The sequence below is a fragment of the Apium graveolens genome, chromosome 8 (assembly GCF_009905375.1).
Source record: "Apium graveolens cultivar Ventura chromosome 8, ASM990537v1, whole genome shotgun sequence".
NCBI lineage: Eukaryota > Viridiplantae > Streptophyta > Magnoliopsida > Apiales > Apiaceae > Apium > Apium graveolens.
Window position 1 is genome coordinate 205,906,544 of NC_133654.1, and position 21,649 is coordinate 205,928,192.

At 31.7% G+C, this 21,649-nt stretch overlaps 3 protein-coding genes across 3 annotated transcripts; 2 read left to right on the forward strand and 1 right to left on the reverse strand.

The window, feature by feature from the left end:
* The first annotated feature begins 1,338 nt into the window (after nucleotides 1–1,338).
* On the forward strand, nucleotides 1,339–9,926 carry LOC141678458 (uncharacterized). Its single transcript, XM_074484786.1, has 7 exons — nucleotides 1,339–1,509; nucleotides 1,613–1,707; nucleotides 2,343–2,443; nucleotides 5,594–5,663; nucleotides 9,171–9,198; nucleotides 9,279–9,339; nucleotides 9,522–9,926. Exons 1-7 carry the CDS (start codon nucleotides 1,497–1,499, stop codon nucleotides 9,628–9,630), a joined length of 477 nt encoding a protein of 158 aa, XP_074340887.1. The 5' UTR covers nucleotides 1,339–1,496; the 3' UTR covers nucleotides 9,631–9,926.
* A 2,026-nt stretch (nucleotides 9,927–11,952) lies between these two features.
* LOC141677276 (transcription factor MYB15-like) lies at nucleotides 11,953–14,062 on the forward strand. Its single transcript, XM_074483128.1, has 3 exons — nucleotides 11,953–12,264; nucleotides 12,717–12,846; nucleotides 13,369–14,062. The coding sequence occupies exons 1-3, from the start codon at nucleotides 12,132–12,134 to the stop codon at nucleotides 13,829–13,831; spliced, it is 726 nt and encodes a 241-aa protein (XP_074339229.1). The 5' UTR covers nucleotides 11,953–12,131; the 3' UTR covers nucleotides 13,832–14,062.
* A 911-nt stretch (nucleotides 14,063–14,973) lies between these two features.
* Nucleotides 14,974–17,955, reverse strand: LOC141677275 (malate dehydrogenase-like). The gene is made up of 7 exons (XM_074483126.1): nucleotides 17,769–17,955; nucleotides 16,888–17,046; nucleotides 16,606–16,781; nucleotides 15,934–16,199; nucleotides 15,670–15,805; nucleotides 15,446–15,557; nucleotides 14,974–15,341 (listed from the first exon to the last, which is right to left on the reverse strand). The coding sequence occupies exons 1-7, from the start codon at nucleotides 17,809–17,811 to the stop codon at nucleotides 15,247–15,249; spliced, it is 987 nt and encodes a 328-aa protein (XP_074339227.1). The 5' UTR covers nucleotides 17,812–17,955; the 3' UTR covers nucleotides 14,974–15,246.
* Nucleotides 17,956–21,649: the final 3,694 nt, after the last annotated feature.

Consider the following 21,649-nt stretch of genomic DNA (forward strand, 5'->3'; position numbering starts at 1 on the left):
CTGACTTATCCCTTATTAATTAATTACGAAATTAATTAATATTCAGGGGTTTTGGGCCTTCTCAAATGGGCCTAGCTGTTGGCACAATTCTGATATGATTAATGCAACATTAATTACATAACCAGACCTTATTTTCTTCCCTATCAGTGTTATTTATGTGTGAATATTTAATATTTAATAATATGCTGATAACTAATTATTCAGGTGAGGTTCTAATATTTCTCTAATCGACCATATTGCACTATTTGTTTGGGGTGTTGATTTGCTCTACTACCGAGTGGTGTGTGTAGAGATGAATGTTTTAAATAAATAGTTTTGTGTCTTCTTTCGAAGTTTCAAATAATAGCGGCTAATACAAATTTACAAACAAATGAATTATTAAAACCGTCTTTTTAGATCTTAGTTGCGAAAATTTGAACACATCTGAGAAAAATTATATAGAAATTATTAAAAGATAGCGATGCCTTTAAAATCTGGTGTTGTAGTAGTTACTTTAGGGTCCATTGCCCAAAAAGAATATTTTTAGAAAATGGTAGGTTATCTAAAAAATTTCAAAAGCCACGAATCAAAATCTTTTCATGGCCAAGTATATTTTTGAAGCTTTTTGAAAGAAAAATACGATGACTAGCATTCACAAAATAAAGATGAAAGTTCACACAATAGTCTTTTACATAGCGCGTTTACGTTATGTTCAGAGCAAAAATGCTCGTTTCTAAATAATATTTACATGGTATAAAAATTTTAAATGAAAAGTTAATTTGAAAACTATGAAATATTTTAAGAATAAAATTCTATAAAAATCACATTTTTATTGGAAACCATATAAACCACTTATATTTTACAAGTAAAATCTTGCATAAAAATATTACAAAACGTATTATTTTCAGAATTATATTTTACAGAAATCATTATTTTATTCAAAATTTTAAATATCATATATATACTGCATGTATAACATTTCAAAATATTTTATTTTATTAAACATGTATAGTTTGCAGAACATTTGTTCGGTTTACAGAACGTACATATTTTACTTATTAAACTTAAAGGATCTTCAATAATTTTAATGAATTAGTAATATTCGTAAAACCTACTTAACAAAATAATATATTTTATAATATTTTGATTGCAGAATATAGGTGGTTTCCGAGATTTCCGATTAAACAGTGGTCTCCATATAATTTTACTCTCAAAATTTATTATTTTGCATTTTGACGTCAATTATATTCAAACTTAAAGTAATCTGTACTTTAGTATTTTTTTTTCTCTAAATAAAAATAATTGTTACGGTATTTTACTATTGGTATCCGAATACATCCATCTTTTTCGAACCCGACCCGTTTCCTCTTTCCTGCAATATATCGTTGCCCTAACCCTAAAATTCATTGTACACAAATCAATTCTCCTGAATTTCATCATTTTTACCACTTAATTTCTCAATTCAACAGATTTATTGACTGTTAAACTTAATTACGGTCCAAAAATTGGTGCAAACAATGGATGCTCAAGGTAAAAAGTCATCTAATTGTCCCCTTTTTGGCAATTATATTGTTATGATGATGAATTTGAATAATTTGTGTGTAAAAATGTAATCTTTGGTGATGAGTGTTAGGGCAAAGAGGACAAAACCACCCTAAAGCCATGCTTACATCTCTTCTTGGCAAAAGACAGAAGCTGCAGGAAGAGCTTCGTTCTATCGAAAAACAAGTATATTTTTCGTATTTTTATGTTATTATAATTTTGTATATAGACGTGTCAGAGAATTACCTGATTTTGAGAATTTGCGAGAAGTTCGTTTTATGTTGTATTCTGTGATATTTGATGCCAAGGTAGTAAATTACACGTTGAGGGAGAAATTATTTTTCATCGGAATTATAAGACAAATATTTAGGATGGTTCTGCGCTTTATTAGGTAATTTGGTATTTTAATTTGAAAATGTTTTAGTACTGAGTATTGCATTACTAAATTAAAGAATTGCAGAACCAGTGGTTCTAACAAGTTTATACATTAAGATGGCTGTCATTTAACGTTGTGCTCTAGAGACAGGGAAACATTGAGAACAAGTTTTCAGCACTTTCACATATATGTAAATGTACTGAAATTTGAATATTAAAATTGCATGACAATAGTTTTCACACTAAATTTTTTATCACTTGAGCGTGAGTTTCTATATATGATTTTAGTGTTTAGATATAATTGAAGTTAAGGAGATGATAAATGCATTTGAAGTTTTGAAGCCATTTATTTATGCCTTTCCTCTTAAGTTATAAATTGTTAGTTTGATTGTTTTGAGTAGAATATAAAGGGTTAATTTGAACTTTTGTTTCATGGGTTTCTGTAGGTTTATGAGCTAGAAACAAGCTACTTACAAGAATCGAGCAATTTTGGAAATATTTGGAGAGGTTTTGAAGGTTTTCTTTCGTCTACAAAAAACACGACAAAGTATGCATCTTTCTAGTTGTAGTTTTTCTTCCTTTCTTCAAGGGTTTCTTTCCCTGGTTTACGTTGATGGTACGCCTCCGTGTATGTTATTCCTGAATTGAAGAATCATTGGAAGACCGTATTAGTTTTGATGTTTGTCAAGCCTTTTACTGTAAATAGAGAGTGATATGTTTTAGTATGGCCGAAATATAAATAAAGAAGAGATAGAACAAGACCCTTAAAGTGTTTGAAAATAAAAGAGCTAACACGGCCCAATTGGCAGCACTGACAATGATCAATTCTTATGGTATGTGCACTCTCTACATTTCACATCTTGAAAAATTATCAGATACTCGACATTCATACATGATACTGAAAATTTGGCAGTCTGAGACATCAATTTATGTCAAAAAATCACCTACTTGAAACTCTAAAATTACCCCCCTTTCTAAGTGAAAGATAACTACTAATGCTAATATTCAAACTCTAGAATATTCCAAGTAACAGTATTGAACTAAACTAAATGCAATTAATTCTTATATCTCGGTAATAATGGATTTTTATGAACTAGTATCTCAGTAATAATGGATATTTATGAACTGTTACATCAAATTCTAATTCATCATCCTTCTGTACCGGAAAGAATACAACATTAAGACACTCTACGCTTCACAAACTGGGCTCCAGATGGGAAAAGAAAAAAAAGAAGACCCCTTAACTTGTTGAAGTCATTGATATAGATTAGTTGTGGTCTTGACACCATAGAATTCTCCAGGGAGAGAAATATTGACACCATAGAATTCTCCAGGGAGAATAAATTTGACATGATCCACTTTAGGAGAGCTTTATTTATTTAGCAAGTGGAATCAATATCAGCTTTTACACTTTGCACAGTTAGGCCATACCTTTTCAGTTTTATGTTCAATTCTAAGTTCTTGATATAAAAGCTCTATGCCCGCCGACCGGTTCCCTTGTAACAGTGGTCGATGCTATCTTTAGAAATGTAAACAATTGTGAGACAGGCGTTGAAAAATAATATGCAAAAGATTTTATTTATTTTTTTGGTGGGGGGTGGTAACATACACTAGCGGCTCTACAATTAAATCAGTTGAATATCAGTAAATGAAAGTTCACTTGCTTAACATCATTATGATATACTCCCTCCATCCCATATTATTTTTCCCGTTTTGACTTTTTACACTATTCATGGTAAACGACTGACTACTAATTTACGTCTAATCTATAAGATCATATATAGTCATGAGTGATCTTGTTGGATTCGTATTCATGAGTACTTTAATACAATGAAGTTTTTATATTTAATACTAATACAAGATTAAAGATATTAACAATCAAAAGTGTGTATTGGCAAACGTGTCCAACACAAATAGGAAACGTTTTTAGGGACGGAGGGAGTAGTGAATTAAATCATTTGAATTTCAGTGATTGAAAGTTAACTCGCATAACATTATTAAAATAGTGGTACATTACAACTCTAAACAAACAAGAAAAAAAGAAATTATATTCTTTCATGACCACGCTAGATCTTTTTGTTTGTAGGGTTTCAAATAAATTATCTCTCAAGTATTTTAACAGATTTTTGCAATTCAATCCTAAAATTGTAATATATGTTGAACTTAGTTGTAATGAAATTTTTTTAAGATTTTCTTTTTGACTATCCTAATTAAATCTTTATAAAAAATAATTCACATGTGTCCTTTTCCCGTGGATCATACTTATTGTTACTATAATAGACATAGTATTTTATAGATAAAGGAATATCTTGGAGTTTTTAATATATATACTAATCCCCAATATTATATTAAGTCAATGTGTTTATACATATATATTCTGAAAACTTGGAATATTTTTTAAATCTATATTTTACAAATAATGCTTAAAGCCTTTCGTACATTTCTTACATAGTTTAGTTGAAGCTTGTTTGGTTGCAAAGGGTTTCACTCCGAATCCAAGTGTAAATTTATCGAAACTTCCTCTCGTGTCGGTAAACATTCATTTAGGATACTCATGGCTTTAGAGCCCATTTGTTTAAACTTTAAGTCACGAACTTAAAGTGATCTTTGAATTTAAGTTAAGAAATGCTTGTTTGTGTAGTAAGTTAAAAAGTGATATAAAGTTAAGAAAAAAGCTTAAAGTTATCAACTACAACTTATAAATGATAACTATGTTATAACATTTTTTATGTTAATAATATCATCCAAGTAATAACATGAAAATGTTGTACAAGAAAAAAAAATTCTGGACAAATTTCAACATGAAGCGTTTTGAAGTGTTGCCCGTGTTGTTGAGTGTTAGAAATTTGGATCTTATATCTCTATATCGATGACTCTTTCATTTTATTACCTCTTATCCCTAACTGATCAGTTGTTGCGAACCTAGTATATGCCAAGTATGCGGACATTCATATTCATGTTTGAGAGTACGTCCATTTAACTGATTATTGATCTCAACTTATTGTACCTTTAATAGAAGTAATCACTTTCAGATATTAGCATGTATCTCCCAAAAGTATTGGTGAAAACAGTCCCGATTAGAAGGCAAGGGGGCCCTCTTGAACTGTTGTTGGACATTGAACAAATATAAGTGATCTTTGAGACAAGCTAGAGGGACCAAGGCTTGCCTTCTTGATATTTGATTAGGAAACAGTTACCTACAAATGCATAAGTGATAAGAACAATTTACATAATCTTTTCAGGGTGGTGCATATTCCCACCAAGATATGACCTTCTAGTAATTTTTGTGGGGCAGTGGGGGATTTCTTTCATCTTTGCCAGTACTGAGCCATGACCAGTGGCTTGAAAGCTACTTATTACAATGCTTAATGTCAAGATCACTAAATCTGGATTAGAATCTATGGTCAACTCCAGTAAACTAGAATGTATCCTCCCTCTGACAATGTTGATTAGTATAGGCTCTCTATTTCCAATTTTTTTAAAAAAATCTAAAAAGCACACATTAGCGTGACGTGATGCGTACTTCAGTAATATCTGATGGAAACCTTTTATCGGATTTGTAATGCGCACTTCTTGGCATCCGCAACTTATTTATTCATACCGAATATATGGGTTCTTGATATGCCCTCTTGGTTTAAAAATTGATTGCCTTATTGTATTACTTAGTGACATAAAATTTGGATTTCATGTGGCACAGCCTGAAGAGATCCAAAAAGTTTCAGCTTGAGGATAGGCTATTTTCACTCTCTTCAGTTACCTCACCTGCGGTATGTATAAATAATCTGCATCTTCAATGTTATTAAGGTCTACTTTCAGCTTAATGTTTACATATTATTTTAGAAGTCGTACATTTGAAGTTATTGCCTTACAGAAAACCCCAATATTGTTGTTCTTTTATCTCCCAAGTCCTACTCCATTTAGATTTTATCATATATAATTTAAGCAGCTACTCTTTAAAAACATCAAGCTTTTGTCAAAATTTGTTTGATCCTAGAAACACAGGTTAAAATGCACCTGCATTCTTATCCAGATTCATAATCTTAAGAATGAACCTGGCATCAAACCTTTAAGTGATGACTTATGAGTTCACAAAACTATGTTTGCAAATTAAAGATCTGAAAAATATGAAGACTATAATACCAAAAATTTACAAATATGTATGGAAGAGATGGAGGAGGTTATACCCTGCCCTTGTTAAAGATCAATTAATGAAATAACTTTTCGGCCATCCTGAACACAACGAATTTGTTGTTGTGAAACTTGCAGCCTTATTGGCTGCAATATTGATTTTACTGAAACCTTTTTCTGCGGTTGAGGTTGCAAATATTATTAAGAATATGGCAAGCACAACGGTAGTACCACAAAGTCTTGCAGGACATATAACTTTCTTTTTATAATCCAGTAGAGGGTTTAGTCAGTGTCACAATTTATACATATATATATGACTGAATAAAGAGAGAAAAGGCAGAGAGATGATGAACACAAAGGGTGCAGTGAACTGTGTGTATATATTTCTTATACTACTACTTGTGCTGCATTTTCTGATTTGTCTTGTTATTACAAGGAAGACTAAGCCTCTTTTATAGTTAAACTTAGCTTCCAACTAAAGCCTGCTACAGTAGTTACTTGATGGCTACTCTTGCTATAGTAAATATTATGTCTCGCTTTGTCATTTCCTAGCTAATATTTAACATGCCCCCTCACTCAAACTTCCATCTTGGGATTGAAGAGTGGAACGCTAGGAGCTCGTGAGCATAACCTGAGCGTCCAACTAAAACCATCTTGGGATTATGTTATAGAGAATTTTGGGATACCGGGACTCGAACTTTCGACCACACAGTATATTTTGGGCCATGTCTAAATATAGGAGATACCTTCAGCACTATAGTAGATCAGCCACCTTATTTTTGGGGTTTTCAACCCCTTTTACCACTGCCATGGATTCTGTTTGTCCCCTAATTCTGCATGCGCAGAATTGGCAGACGAAGGTCCTGCAGAATTAGTCTCCATTCAAGCCAATAGCTGACAGAGACCATTGAGTTCAGTTGCACTCATTGTCCCCGTTGTTGAAGTAGCAGAGTTAACATGCTGTCCAGGAACCGTGTGATGAGCACTATAGTGAGTGCCTCTTCCCGAGCCTTTATTTAGTAAACTGCCTTGACTTCGTCCTCCTCGGCCACGACCTCGTAAGTGAGGGTATAAGATATAACATTCCTCATGAGAATGGTACAACTTATTACAATAGTCAAACCGGAGAACATCTTTTTGGAAATGGATTCTGACCAATGAGTTGATTTTTGATCGAATCATACTCAATTGTCAGTCTAGCAAGAAACTTCATCACTCTTTCTTCTTGTACCAACTTTTGGTACTTCTCTTGGTCTTCAGCCTGTTTGCACTCGAACACGGTGTAGTGATCTGACTTCTGCCATAGTGATGTGAGTTCCGAATAATATTCGGTCAAGGTCCTGCCTCCTTGTGTTAGTGCCCATATTTTTTGCTTCACCTCAAAAAGTTTAGCCATATTGCCCGAATATGAGTAGGTCGGGGTGATAGAATTCCAAACAACTTCAGCGGTTTCAAGAAAGAGATAACTTTTGCGAATACGCAACTCCATAGAGTTAAACAACCATGGCATTCTCACTGTCCCAATCATCGAAGTTCGTATCACTTGCCAAGGGCTTCTTGGCCTTCCCATTGATATATTTCATCAATCGATGGGATTTATGTGCAAGTGTGCAAGACTCCGACCATTCCAAGAAATTCTTTCCGTCAAATTTGGAACTTGCATATGCAGTCCCATGAAACCCAAATTTAGCAGTCCCTTGATTAGTATTGTTACTTATAACTGAATCATTCACAACCTCCGCCATTACTTTTTAGTTCGGAAGCTAGAAATGGGCAGTTAATGAACAACACTCTTCCTGGAATGGACTACCCAAAGATATGTATTAAAATGACTCACAAATATCTTAATAGTTTGAACTCCAACCCTCTACCAGCACCCTAGAATAATATTGTTATTAGACTGGTCTAAAAGTTTGTACAAACTCAAACCCAGATAATTTATTAGGACTCAAGTCAAGCCTTAACTTGCTCTAATAGACACAACTAATAAATTTCTTATACGATGTAAATCAGCTGTGTATATATATATTTTGTATATATAACAGTCTGATATAACAAGATCGGGCAGCTGTGCAACATATAACGATACAGCAAGGATTATTTATATTCCGTAGTGTGTATATATATGATAGATGTTATATGAAAGGTCGTCAGATCTGAAAGATAATACCTGTGTGCTTCACGAGGCTACTTGAAGTGAATCTGTAGCTTGTGAGTCGTCTTTCAGGGTGCTTCTATGTGGTCTGTTCCCCTTTCTGATCAGATTTCTTGAAAATATACATTTGGGCCGAAGTTTCTCTTGAGAAATTTGATGCTTTAGATGATAAAATATGTTCTTTCTGCCAGATTACGTACCCGCTCTAATACCATGTCACATTTTATACATATATATAACTGAATAAAGAGAGAAAAGGCAGAGAGATGATGAACACTATTTCTTATACTACTACTTCTGCTGCATTTTCTGATTTGTTGTGTTATTACAAGAAGGAAGACTAAGCCTCTTTTGTAGATAAACTTAGCTTCCAACTAAAGCCTGCTACAGTAGTTACTTGGTGGCTACTCTTGCTATATATCCTAGCTAATGGCCTAATATTTAACAGTCAGATAAATGACAAGAACGGTGTTACAACTTCACTGTTCTTTTGTTTTACTCACTTCGCTTCAAATTTACAAACGAACAATGCATAAGTAAAATTGTTGATTGCTTGGATGCCTGTGCTGGCAAAAAATAGATCTCTATTGGATTTGACATGACCAACATTCTGAATTTTTTAATTAAAATTTTAATTACCTTCAAATGGATAATCCTTAATTAAATAGAGCAGTTTTTTTTTAAAATTTGAGCATTATAGAGTGGTGTGTGATTTATATGTGAAGGCCTTAAATAGTAATATATCATCTATTTGGTAAATAGCATTTTTGTTAATGGGAGTAAGTGTAAAAATTAATGATTTTCCGTATTAGATCTGTCCATCATATATGAACATTCTTGTGCCAGTACATTGCTATCTGATTTCAGTGTACCTGGATTGGGATTTTGAGTGACATGTTTACATAAATCTTCTTTGCACCAAGTAGACGTGCATATGGATATTTTGGTAAATGCACTTTGTCAAATATTCACTATGTTTATTTGTGTACAGGCAGAGGAGCTAGGAACTGGAAGAGAAGGTGAGGTCTTGGTATAAATAGAGTTATATATTTTTCTATTTTTACCTTAAATATTGATATCCATCCTCTATTTTCTATAGATGGGAAGTCAGACTTGGGTCAGGGTCGACCCAAAGGTGGAGCCTTAGCTTCAAATGGACCGTAAGCACACATCCCATCCCTCTATAGGCTAATCTGTAAATTCTCTTTGTCTATATTATCTAGAGATAAAATACAAAGGTTAAAACTTAAAAGCCTTAATATTTAGAAACTGTGCAACAGGCCAAGATAACCAAAAAATTTCAAAAAAAATGAATTTCAGTGTTTTTGGTATGTAATTATAGGGGAAAACCAAAAAGGGGAAGAACGGGACCAAGAGATGGAAAGAAATTTAGGATTTCAAGCGATTTAGATCCTGATGATGAAGATGATCCCGACATGAGCATGAGATAGGCGCATAATTTGTGATTGGAATTTAAACATCATATGTGGCATTGTTGTGCATTAGAAGTGGCAGTAACCTCCAATAAGTCATTGTAACTTATTTTTCCCTTTTGTAATTTACTTCCGTCAGCAGAGTCTCATTACATATGTGTAAAACGTGCCACCTGTAGAGTGATTATACAGTAACGTGATACACAATGACGATAACCATCCACAAATTTTTTTAATTTGTAAAAGATAGATTATTTATCAAAAGTATGCTTCCGCACTTTAATTGTGTTTTGTAATATCATCTTTTAAGCCAATCTTTCTGTCCAGTACTCTAATCAGCCTTGTAACCTACTGCAATAGACACGTCTAATTTTAAGTTAATCAAGAAAAGAGTGGTATTTGCCATAGAAATACCCATGTACTCCTGTAGTATTTGTTTTCCAGGGAATTGAATACAACCTATATTAACGTGTAATTGACTATCTTTTCGAATAAGAGAATTCCGGAATGGCTCTCGATCCTTGAAAATATATCAGTGCCACATTATTTAATATTCCACATGGCTTATATAGTCAATACTTAGCTAGGTTGACCAAGACTTGAATCTCCAAGTCGTCGCATTCCATATTGTAGTTCTTCGGCATTGATGTAGGACATAGGTTGTTTCACTCATTACATTTAAAATGAGATTATTCTGAGATTTAAATCATTGCAGAAGGTCGTCAATTGTATCTACTTGGTGGCTTTTAAGTCTGTGAGGTGTTAGTAACATAGAGTATTCAGGTCGAAATAAAACAAAAATTATGAACCTGCAATTCATGTATTCACTGAAAAAATTAAAATACCTCTTCACATTCACAAATTTTCTATATGCGCGAACTATCCATTTTTTGGGTAACATGCCTAAAATATTTATATGCGTGGAATAATGCCTTACATAATCATCAAATACGCATCTCTCGTATGCGCATTTAATTTTTTTTAAAATTGTAAAGAACACGCATGTTATTATTTTTTATTTTAAATGAATATGCATCTTATATTAAATTAAAAAAGGAACACACATTTAAAAAGGAACACGATGTTGAACATGGGTGATTTTTACAATTTTTAAAAAAAAGTCAAGCATACTCGGTGGGTATTTAGGGTGAAATTTCGCGCAAAACGATATTTTGGACACTTGAAATTGAAAAATAACATATTTTGAGCATTTTTTTCATTCATCATCACCATGATGATTTTTATGTAATAGACATTTTATTTATACTTATTTTTTTTAGAAATATTTTAATTGTGATAATTTTTTAAAATAAATACTTTTAGTATAATTAAATTATAATAATAATAATTTTTAATGATATAAATTTGTTGAAGTGTTACACCCAAAATAATTATATCGTTTAATTCTTTGATCGATCTATAACTAATTAAGTTGAAACTTTTAAACATGTCATTCTCTATTAAACGGAAAATAAAAAAAAATTGAAAATAACTTTGAAAAAATCCAAAAAAATATCGAAAATAAAAAAATAAGTGAAAAATCGAAAAAACTTGTCAAAATCTGACAAAAATCCGAAAATATGAAGAAAAAAACCCCAAAATTATTTAAAATTTAAAAAGTTCAACAAATCTTAGAAAAAATTCAGAAAATATGAAATATATGACAAATTTGACTATTAAAATATGATAGTAAAGTTCATGAGTAGATGTAGTCAGGATATTATAATATTAAGATATTAAAATAAAGCGTTGAGATTGTATAACATTTAAATTTAAGTAGTAGAGATGATATTATTTTATATAAACAGAGATTATATAATATTTCAAAATTGATATAATATTTTATGTTATTTTTTTTCAAATTTTCCGTTATATTGTTAACAGTGCTGATTGATGGTGGGGAGAGGACATATTTAAAAGTGTTTAAATATTTAATGATTGATTTGAATTTTTTTTAAATGATGTTGATAATATAAATTATTTTAATTGTATTTTTATTTGAAATTTATTATTTTATTAAGAAATTACATCAGCCTGTAATTTGTAATTTGGGAATCATTTTAAAATCCAATTAGGATCCTTTTTGACATACCCTCCGGCTACCCCTTTAATCTTAATTTACCAAATCGCTAAATGACAGCTGACGAGGACTCTTGTGTTTAGCACTCTTCAAATTGTACTGGCCAATTAGAACTCAATCTCTGTTAAAACCTAAGTACTTGAAGTATCTTATAGTAAATATATACTACAAAATTACAAAACCAAGCTCATAGGTAAAATATTCTCTTTCCTGGAAATTTCACACAAGATTTATTGGAATTTAGATGCTGTGGTTGGAGGTATGCATATATATATTATATATATAAGTAGTAGCAGAAGTATCTCTCTTCCCCAACTCAAGTGTATGTCTCTCCCTATCAGTCAATTTTTAGGATACTAAGGAAGCAGAGAGCTTGTGAAAATAAACAAAGAGTGACTGTCACAATTGATCATCAAGATCAATTTGTATATTGGTAGAGATGGTGAGAGGTCCTTGCTGTGATAAGATGGGACTTAAAAAAGGTCCATGGACTCCTGAAGAAGATCAACTTCTCATTTCTCACGTCCAACAAAACGGCCATGCAAATTGGAGGGCTCTTCCAAAACAAGCCGGTATGTAATTTGTTGGCAGTTTATATCTATCATTTTCTTAAGTAATTTATTTAGTAGAAAACTATAAATTTTACTACAACGTATCCATGAGCAATGCATTATGGATCCCGATTCACAACAATATTATGACGTAATATATTGCGATTATTTACTGCCAAATGACAAAAATTGGACCATCGAGCATAATTATGTATGTTTATTAATTAGGAACTCAAATATGTCTAACGGTAAATACTTAGCTCTAAGTAAAGGACATGCATGTTTTATAATTTCAAAAATAAAGATCAAAATACCTGGCATCCTCGTAGTAGAAATTTATACAAGTGGAATTTTATTGCAAATTATAAATCTGTTTATAAGTGTGCGTAATAGCATATATATCATGAAGCAGGGACGATGTATTATTTGTCTGTTTCACGCACTGCTCATAAGTTCATCTTGATCTGATTAAGGTCTTCTAAGATGCGGGAAGAGTTGCAGACTTCGATGGATAAACTACTTGAGACCAGACATCAAGAGAGGAAATTTCAGCAAAGAAGAAGAGCAGACTATCATTCACCTACATGAACTGCTCGGCAATAGGTGTGCATGCTATTACTATGTTCAGTTGTTCATATTGTAGTACAAACTAAGTTATGTCAAGAACAACAACTAAGAAACCATAAAATTCCACATCATGAAGCCCTGATGCCTGAGGGGAGTAAATAAATCTAAAAGACAGACAGACCCCTCTAAGTCTCAGACAAATACAATAGTGTAACATATATAAGACAAATGATCTTAGCAAGTTTACATTGTTTATGTGTTTCAAGTAGATCTCATGCATAGAAAAAGCTTAGTTATAACTTGTACATCTCATAAACCTGCAATATATTATTGCTTGAACCTAAAACTGACAAAAGTTCACAAGTAATGTTGCTTGAATATTTTGATTCTGATAATTAGATTCGCTATCTAATTAATTGTACTTGTTTGATTAACATTATGTAGTCCAATTGTAAAAATTTATTGCTTAACCTTTTCTCCTGTCCACTACCAAATTTAACTAGTACTATAGAATGCACTTGCTCTGTTTTCATCCAATTGTTTTGAATTCATTTTCAGATGGTCCGCCATGGCCGCTAAATTACCTGGACGAACTGACAACGAAATTAAAAATGTTTGGCATACTCACATTAAGAAAAAGCTCATAACCTATCAATCCGCCAGAGACTCGAAGCCACACAAAATCAAAGATTCCGAACCTCAATCCAAAAACCCGGATTCTTTTAACCACGGTTTCAAGTACATGTCAATTTCGCCACAATGTTCTACTGAACTCTCATCGGTTACATACTCACCAGTCATGACCACTCAGGATATCGTGGAGCCAGAAAAATTGAACTCTTCCAAGATAACATTTTCGGATATCAGAAAAAGATATTTGCCTGCTGATCAAGATTTAAAAACGTGGTTTGAAATGGACAAGGAATTAAAATGTGTTGAAAGTGATGATGGCAAGGACTTTTGGTACAATCTTTTTCTTAAAGCTCAGGGCTTGAAGGACTTGCCTGGTGATGCTATTTGACCATAAACTTTTGGCTACGAATTCCACAACACAAAAGCCAGTCCATAGCTGATTATTTTGAATACAGACGTGTGCATTTGCATATTGGCATGGAAATTGGAATGTAGGGTGCAAATAAGTGCTTCGATTTTTGTTGAAATAATAATAGTTTTTTTTTGCTAATCAATTACATGCACGTACCAGGTTTCGAACCCTTGATCTCACGCAAGGGTGATAAGAGTTCAATTAATATAATAATCCTTACTGAAATAATAATAGTACCCTTTCTTGGCTAAAATAATAATAGCTTTTTAATATATAATTTAAATATTAATAGTTGATGTTAGCTGCAATGTCATAATTTTTTACCGTGCCAGTTACCATGTGGAATGTTTGTGAATGTAAGACTACATTCAGGTAAACAACAGATTATGCAAGATATCAAAAAATGGGTTAATATATCACTTTTTTATTTCAAAAATTATCACCTAAAATGAATTAACCCTGATTAATTCTCATTTAATCATGTACAAGATATTCGACCGATTCGATAATTCGAACAACAAAGATCATGATTTCAAATATTCGCGTCTTACTAACAATAAATAAAAGCAGCTCAATTTCCCCAATCATAATGTTGCATTGAACCAAAAGACTTGTGAGTTCAAGTGGATAAGATTTTCCTGGATTTCTATAATTGCAGACTGAGTAGAAAGGTGTGCTAACGGCTACTATTGGGTATGTTTATGCCCACAAATATTTTTCAACATCTCCAACCAAGCCTTTTTTATTTTATAAACCCATGGACCACAGGACCCGATTTCTCATCAACGTTTGCAGTTCCACTGCTGCAATACTTCTTCATAGCTTAAAATATGCAGGGAAACTGTTAAATGTAGTAGAACATCCATACAAAAAAATTTTTTTATATTTTTTGGGGTAAAAACCGAACCGACCCTCAAATTATATTCAAGGCTTCGATACTACACTTCAAATATAAATTAATTACTATTCCCGGGATCATCTCGGATGAAATTTTGGTATACACCACAATCGTAAATCATAAACCGTGAATAAAAATAAATTCATAGGAAAAATACATATCATTTGCAGCCCCACAGCAGCTCATAGTTAAACTACAACGGATATTTAAAGTGATCAAAGGCAATTCAAAATACACGTCATTTTTATCATAATGGGCATTAAACATCCATTTAAACAGTTTGACAAGGTTATGTTCACCTCTCCATGACAGAGTGACAGTCTCTGAAACCTAGACTTTTTAAGTATTCCCGAATAGAAAACACAAAACTATATAGATCCAACAACAATGAGGATCTACATATAAACCTGTTGCATCATTACCGTTTTGCAATTACACGACGGTTGCATTATTAGATCTTTCTTCCAGTTGCAATTACAAGAAGATTAGAAATTTAAGAGAGGCAGGAGTAAGCCAATGACTTCTCCTCAGTAAGTTCCTCGGCCGTCAAGTCCAGTTTCTTCCTTGAAAATTCATCAATGGAGAGTCCTACAAGAAATCGAAGTAAAAGGTAAGAAAAAACTGTGATGATTGTTTAGAGACATACATACTAAAGTAACCCTGCAGTATTTTTTATATGAAGGCAGCCTTACCCTGAACAATTTTCCATTCTCCATTAGCACAGGTTACTGGGAAGGAATAGATGAGCCCAGCAGGCACCTTGTATGAGCCATCAGAGTATACTCCCATAGAAACCCAAGTGCCCTAGAATGTGCATAAAGAAGATATTTAAATCCGAGTAACAATTGCAAAGCATAAGTAAGAGCAACAAATGAGGCAGTAAAGCTGAACATAACCGAAATTACACAGGACTAACCTCTGGTGTTCCAAGGACCCAATCACGAATGTGGTCACAAGCAGAACTAGCAGCAGATAGTGCACTAGAGAGCTTTCTAGCTTTGATAATTGCAGCACCCCGTTGTTGAACAGTTTTAATAAATTCTCCATTCAGCCTAAAATTATTGAAATCCATTAATTTAGATATGGGTACAGATGTAACTAGTTTGCAATTTGCATAATCAATGCCATCAAGAATGCTATGGATATCGATAAACAAGAAAATAGAATCTTATCAACTCACCATTCATCATCAGCAACAAGCTCTCTGACAGGCTTTCCCCCAACGGTTGCATGGTTGACATCAGGATACTGTGATGATGAGTGATTTCCCCAGATGATAGCATTCTTAACATCGGATACTTGGACGTTCAATCTCTCAGAGATTTGACCAAGTGCCCTATTATGATCTAACCTTGTAAGACAAGTTATGTTCTTCTCTGGAATCGATGGTGCAAATTCCTTTAGGATCAATGCGTTGGTGTTGGCAGGGTTAGCAACTACCAAGACCTAAATTAAGAGACTATTCAAATTAGAACAAAAGCAATGGTAAAAAGAATGTGAAACTGGCAACAAACATGTATATAAGAACACCACAACAAACATTATAAAAATATGTAAATTTAAACGTACAATCAAAATCAAAATTATACATCAGAAGCTATATAGTAATCATACAAATTGAATTCTTATCCCTCATCTCAGTTCCTAATAGAGTGCATAAGATGATCAGGAACGAGTAGAATGCTGACTTACTAGTTTCTTTTGGCATTTAAATATAAATGCCTCTCCCTAATTTATTCTACACGTCAAACGCATACATCTTCAGATAAAACAATAGTACACAAACATCTCTTGCTTGGCTCCGCTAAGATTCAAGTTACAGATTATAACGATAAGAAGGAATTTCAGTTACCTTGCAGTTTGCAGCAGCATACTTCTCGAGAGCCGAAGCTTGACTCTTGTAAATGGACACATTCTTTGTCATCACATCCTTCCTTTCCATGCCTTCTTTCCTAGGGAATCCACCAACCATTACTGCATAGTTAACTCCAGTGCATGCCTCGACAACATCAGTTGTTGCAACAACACCTGTTACAAGTTATAATACAGAAAGGTATTAAATAAACAGTTATACAGATGTTCTAGTTATTTCTTTTTAATTTATAAGTTACAACCAAAGAGTGTAAGAACAAACCCTTCAAGAGAGGAAACGCAGCATCCACCAACTCCATTTTCACTCCATTCAATGCCTCGGCAGCTGGTGGAATATCGAGCATGTGGAGGATTACAGGTTGGTCAACACCCAGCATCACTCCTCTGGCAATCATCGGCACAAGAGCATATCCGATTTGTCCTGTAACATAGAAGCTTTCGTTGATACACTTATATAAGATCCAATGGCTGGAACTAGTTCTACGATACCTCCCCATTAAGGTAGCATTTACATCATGAGATTTAAACCCGTTCAATGGGAATGAGATTCTTCTAATACAAGCTTATATTGAAATCTAATTATCAGTTTTATTAACCAAGTTAAACTTCAGCCTACTCTCTAGTAATCTACTGACAAGTCTAGAGATGAGAAGTCCTGCTAGCTAAATAAAAATAAGTCTCAGCATAATTTTTATCGAAACAAATATAATCAGGAGTTCAAATCCTAATTCTGCCTCTTAGTCGATAAATCCATTAATCTAGACTGACTAACCAGCGGAAGGTAACAAATTCCTTTGACTTATCTTAATTCATTGTTTTGTCAAAACCCAGTCCAAGCGAGAGATCAAACAATATAACAATAAATGGATACAACCGAGACACAACAAACTACCGAAACCAAATAACTCTAACTAGAAGATGAGAACTATGATAAAAATTACAATGAGTCCTGAAGAAACAAGCAGTTAATAATAGCAAAAACAGTACAACCAAACACAGATCACTAAATATTAATTTCATTCAGGTAGATCTATTGAATCAGGAGATAAAATGAGTAAAAATTAACACAGAATAACAGCAATTTTTTTAAAAAAAAGTGTTAACAGTAAAGAAAACAAATAGATCTGGAAGAGTGATATTTACCGGCAGCACCAGTAACGAGAACTCTAGCTGGTTCCTTTGCCATATTTTGATACAAGGCGATGATATCAAGACCAAATGTATCAACAACAAGAAGAGAGTGGACGACTGTTTAGTGCTTGCCTTGTTGTAGTGCTACTTTTATATAGCGATTGATTTCATATGTGGACAACAAGGGTTTTGCTGTAAACTTTTTTCTTTTTAAATTTTAAACCCAGTTTTATTTTATACTTCTTTACCTTTTTCTTTTTTAGCCCTGATATTGGTGTCCGTCGTTGTCTTCGCTGCTAGGTGCTAGGGTAGCTTGTCACGGGTCTCCCGAAGCCATGCCTGCGTGCTTTTTGCCAAAAATCATGCTCAAATGATATGTCATTTATCAATTAAATATAATAAAATTTAATAAATAATTATTATACTAGGGTTAAGTTTTACCTAGCCTACTTTTTTTTGGAAATCTTGGAGATCACTTATATTCTGCAAGTTAAATGTTGTATAAAAACATTGCAAAATATATTATTTTGTGAATCATGTTCTACAAAGATCTTTATTTTATTCAAAATCTTGAATATCATATATGTACTGCATGTAAAATATTACAAAAATACTTTATTCTGTAAAACATGTTAAATTTGCAGAATATTTGTTTAGCTTGCAGAACATACACATTCTACTTATTAAACTTAAATAATCTTCAATAATTTTAATAAATTAAAATTAGTGATACTCGTAGAACATACTTCACAAAATAATAAATTTTATAGTATTTTGATTGTTGAACATATGTGGTCTCTAAGGTTTCCGATTAAAAAGTGGTCTCCATAAAATTTTTCTGTATTATACTAATATACAGTGAACTTGAATATAAAATTAAAGTTAGTTGAGTGGAACAACCAAATACCATAATAATAATCATTTAAATTAGTAACTTTTTAGATATTTAAATATATGTAAATATTTTAAAATTATATTTGTTATTTCTGGATATTTTTAATATTAAAATAATTATTAAAAAATAAAAAAAATTAGTAAAAAAGCATGTCGGATCATTAAAAGGCATGTCTCACTAATTGACGTTATGATCCGTGCCGCTACACCCTACTTCCCGGTCATCTCGGTATGTAAGTTCAAAAAAAATTGACTAAATTGGTCCAATTTTAATTTGATTTCAATCGAAATTAAAATGAGACTTACGATTTTGATTTGATTATATTTTAAAATTGGTGGTTGTGAGTTGTAAGGTACAGGGTTCTTTTGATATTTCTTAAAAAAACCATTTAAATCAAGTTTAAGAGTGTTCTAAAATTTTGTTTTAAAAAAAACTGAGACATCATACTCTAACAGTATGTCTTAAAAACTAAAATATCATCTCATTTTTAAAGATATTTATGCATGTTCTATTTTATTTCTTCACATAAAAATTTATTTCCGTTCTTATACATATTCTCTCACATTTCATAATTTTATTTCCCTTTAATTATAATTCAAATTTATTATTATTTTAATAATATAACACAAACATAAGTCATTTCGTTGGACTAATATATAAAAAAAATGTCTCAAATTACTAGTAGGCTATAGTTAATTGACATTTCTTAAGATATTACTGAAATTTGTTCCAATAATTTAAAATTAAAAAGTGTCGTAAAATTAAAACATAAGTTATTATTTCAATTATTTAAGTATTTAGATAAATTTACTTTTAAATTGTTAATTTTTTTGATAAATTAGGATTCTTCTTATGAATAATGAGTTTTAAATTGGTTGTGATTTGTAAGATACAGTTTAAAATTTTAATATTTGTGAATGTGAAAAATAAGTCTTGATTAAAAGTGCAAGTTGATTGGATTGGTTTATTATGAATAGTTGAAATTTGGAAAATATGTTAAAATCCAAAAACTGTATTTTTAATCAATAAAAGAAAAATGTACATAAGATACAGTTTTAAATATAAGAATATTCGTATTTGATGCTAAAGTGATGACACTATGGGACAGGCTTGAGCATCGTTGGACGCATTGCATGATCCATGATTATTTGTTGAGCCTGTCGTCCAATCCAAATATCCAATCCATAACAGTCAACTTGTTCCAAACCATATAATACGAATAAACCCGTTTTTTTTTCATTTCGAAGGAATGAAATAAATCGATTTCGCGGTCCGTATCTATCTATATTATATTAGTTTTAAGGATACTACTAGTTTATAACCCCTGCTTTGTCCACGAGTATTTCAAAAATTATTTAATAAAATAAACAAATAAATTTATAAGTAAAATTGAATAATCTAATTTTGAAAGATTAAGTTATTTATATAATAAGTGTATTGCATCTATATATTATGATAAATTTATTTAAGAACTACTTTCGTTACATAAGTTATCTTTATGTTATATATTTTATGAGATTATTTCTATAAATAGATCTGTCAAAATTTAAAGTTTACTTCAAATTTGTATTAAAAACTTACCATAAGTAACATAATTCATATTTATAATTGTATTGCAAAGCTTCCACAATAAAAAATGGGTCATAATAAATATATGGATCTTTTAGAAACCTAATATGGATACCAAACCTAAAAATGAATAATCCACTGGGTCAAATTAAAGTTAAAAGTTATATCTGAGCCAAAATATGGATACCAAACCTTAGGAAATGGTTATCCAGCAATTTATAATATACAGATTACTCATATAAAATTTACCCATGACCCATGATCCATGACCCATTTTATTTTTTTACACATAAAACTTTATATTATACACATATCCATAATCTTTCAAATTAAAATTCATCTTATCATATATAGAAACTAACCCCATATATCCATCTATACACTTCCCTGGTTATAGCAACTAATTACTACGTTCAAATTTTTTTGAATTAAAATCACATCCATATTATTGTATCAAGTTTATCTTTCCAAAATATTCAAATTCATGAATCTGTATTACTTCTCACAATTTATTCTCTATTATTTTTGTGAATATGCAATATATATATATGTGTGTGTGTGTGTGTTTATCCAGATATTTGATTTATTTACTTATATGATACTCACAATTTCACAATTTTGAATGGTTATATTGCAGATGAGTACCAATGGTTGCTTGTGAGAAACGTGTAATCATTGTATTTCATCTATGATTTAAAAGTATGCCCATGTTATCATTGTTTTTTTTCTTATACTGTTTTATTATTATTTTTCATGAAGCTTTTGATATATTTCGATTGTGGATGGGATGCACAATCGAGTGCCCTTTTATTCTTATCATGATTTAATTAATTTTTTGATTATGTAAAAACTTAAGTTTTGCACTCTAATTGTTTGATGTTAGATCTAAATAACTTCGTTTTGATTTTTTTTATTTTCTTGCAGAATGATATTAATATGAAAGATGATGAAGTGGGATAAGATATCTCGGCTGTATTTGATAAGGTACGGATCTGCTATTGTATGTATTTCGGTTATGGTATAAAGTTAATGAGTGTAGATTTATTGATATTATGTATGTTTGTATTTCGGCTCTATTTGTAACTAAAATTACATGAAATGGTTATTTGTTGTTATAATGCAAGGTCATAGTTTCCTATTGCCTGCTATTTCATCACTAATCAATAGAATCGGAAATGTTTACATATCGCCATATTTCATCACAAATTAAACAAATTCTGAATGTGTAAGCCTTATTTTATGTAAGTTGAACAGCCTTGAAAAGGATCTGATTTTGTTGATCAAGAACTACTTCAAGTTTTTACATGAAAGTTATGTAGAAATCATAAGTATTTAGATATTTAAATTTATAGATTTCTCTTTTCTTGCAGGAGTTAGATGGAGGCAGATGAGCAAAATGAAGGGAAGTTAAAGGAATATAAACTTTTAA

Bases quoted from the DNA above. Each gene is read 5' to 3' on its own strand.
- LOC141678458 (XM_074484786.1), top strand. The intron at 1,708-2,342 runs GTATATTTTTCG...GGGTTTCTGTAG, and splicing joins TTCGTTCTATCGAAAAACAA to GTTTATGAGCTAGAAACAAG. The intron at 9,199-9,278 runs GTGAGGTCTTGG...TATTTTCTATAG, and splicing joins GCTAGGAACTGGAAGAGAAG to ATGGGAAGTCAGACTTGGGT.
- LOC141677276 (XM_074483128.1), top strand. From the start codon at position 12,132: ATGGTGAGAGGTCCTTGCTGTGATAAGATGGGACTTAAAAAAGGTCCA. The intron at 12,265-12,716 runs GTATGTAATTTG...GATCTGATTAAG, and splicing joins GGCTCTTCCAAAACAAGCCG to GTCTTCTAAGATGCGGGAAG. The intron at 12,847-13,368 runs GTGTGCATGCTA...ATTCATTTTCAG, and splicing joins CATGAACTGCTCGGCAATAG to ATGGTCCGCCATGGCCGCTA.
- LOC141677275 (XM_074483126.1), bottom strand. From the start codon at position 17,811: ATGGCAAAGGAACCAGCTAGAGTTCTCGTTACTGGTGCTGCCG. The intron at 16,782-16,887 runs GTTTGTTCTTAC...AACTTGTAACAG, and splicing joins TGCGTTTCCTCTCTTGAAGG to GTGTTGTTGCAACAACTGAT. The intron at 15,342-15,445 runs GTAAGGCTGCCT...GATTTCTTGTAG, and splicing joins AGAATGGAAAATTGTTCAGG to GACTCTCCATTGATGAATTT.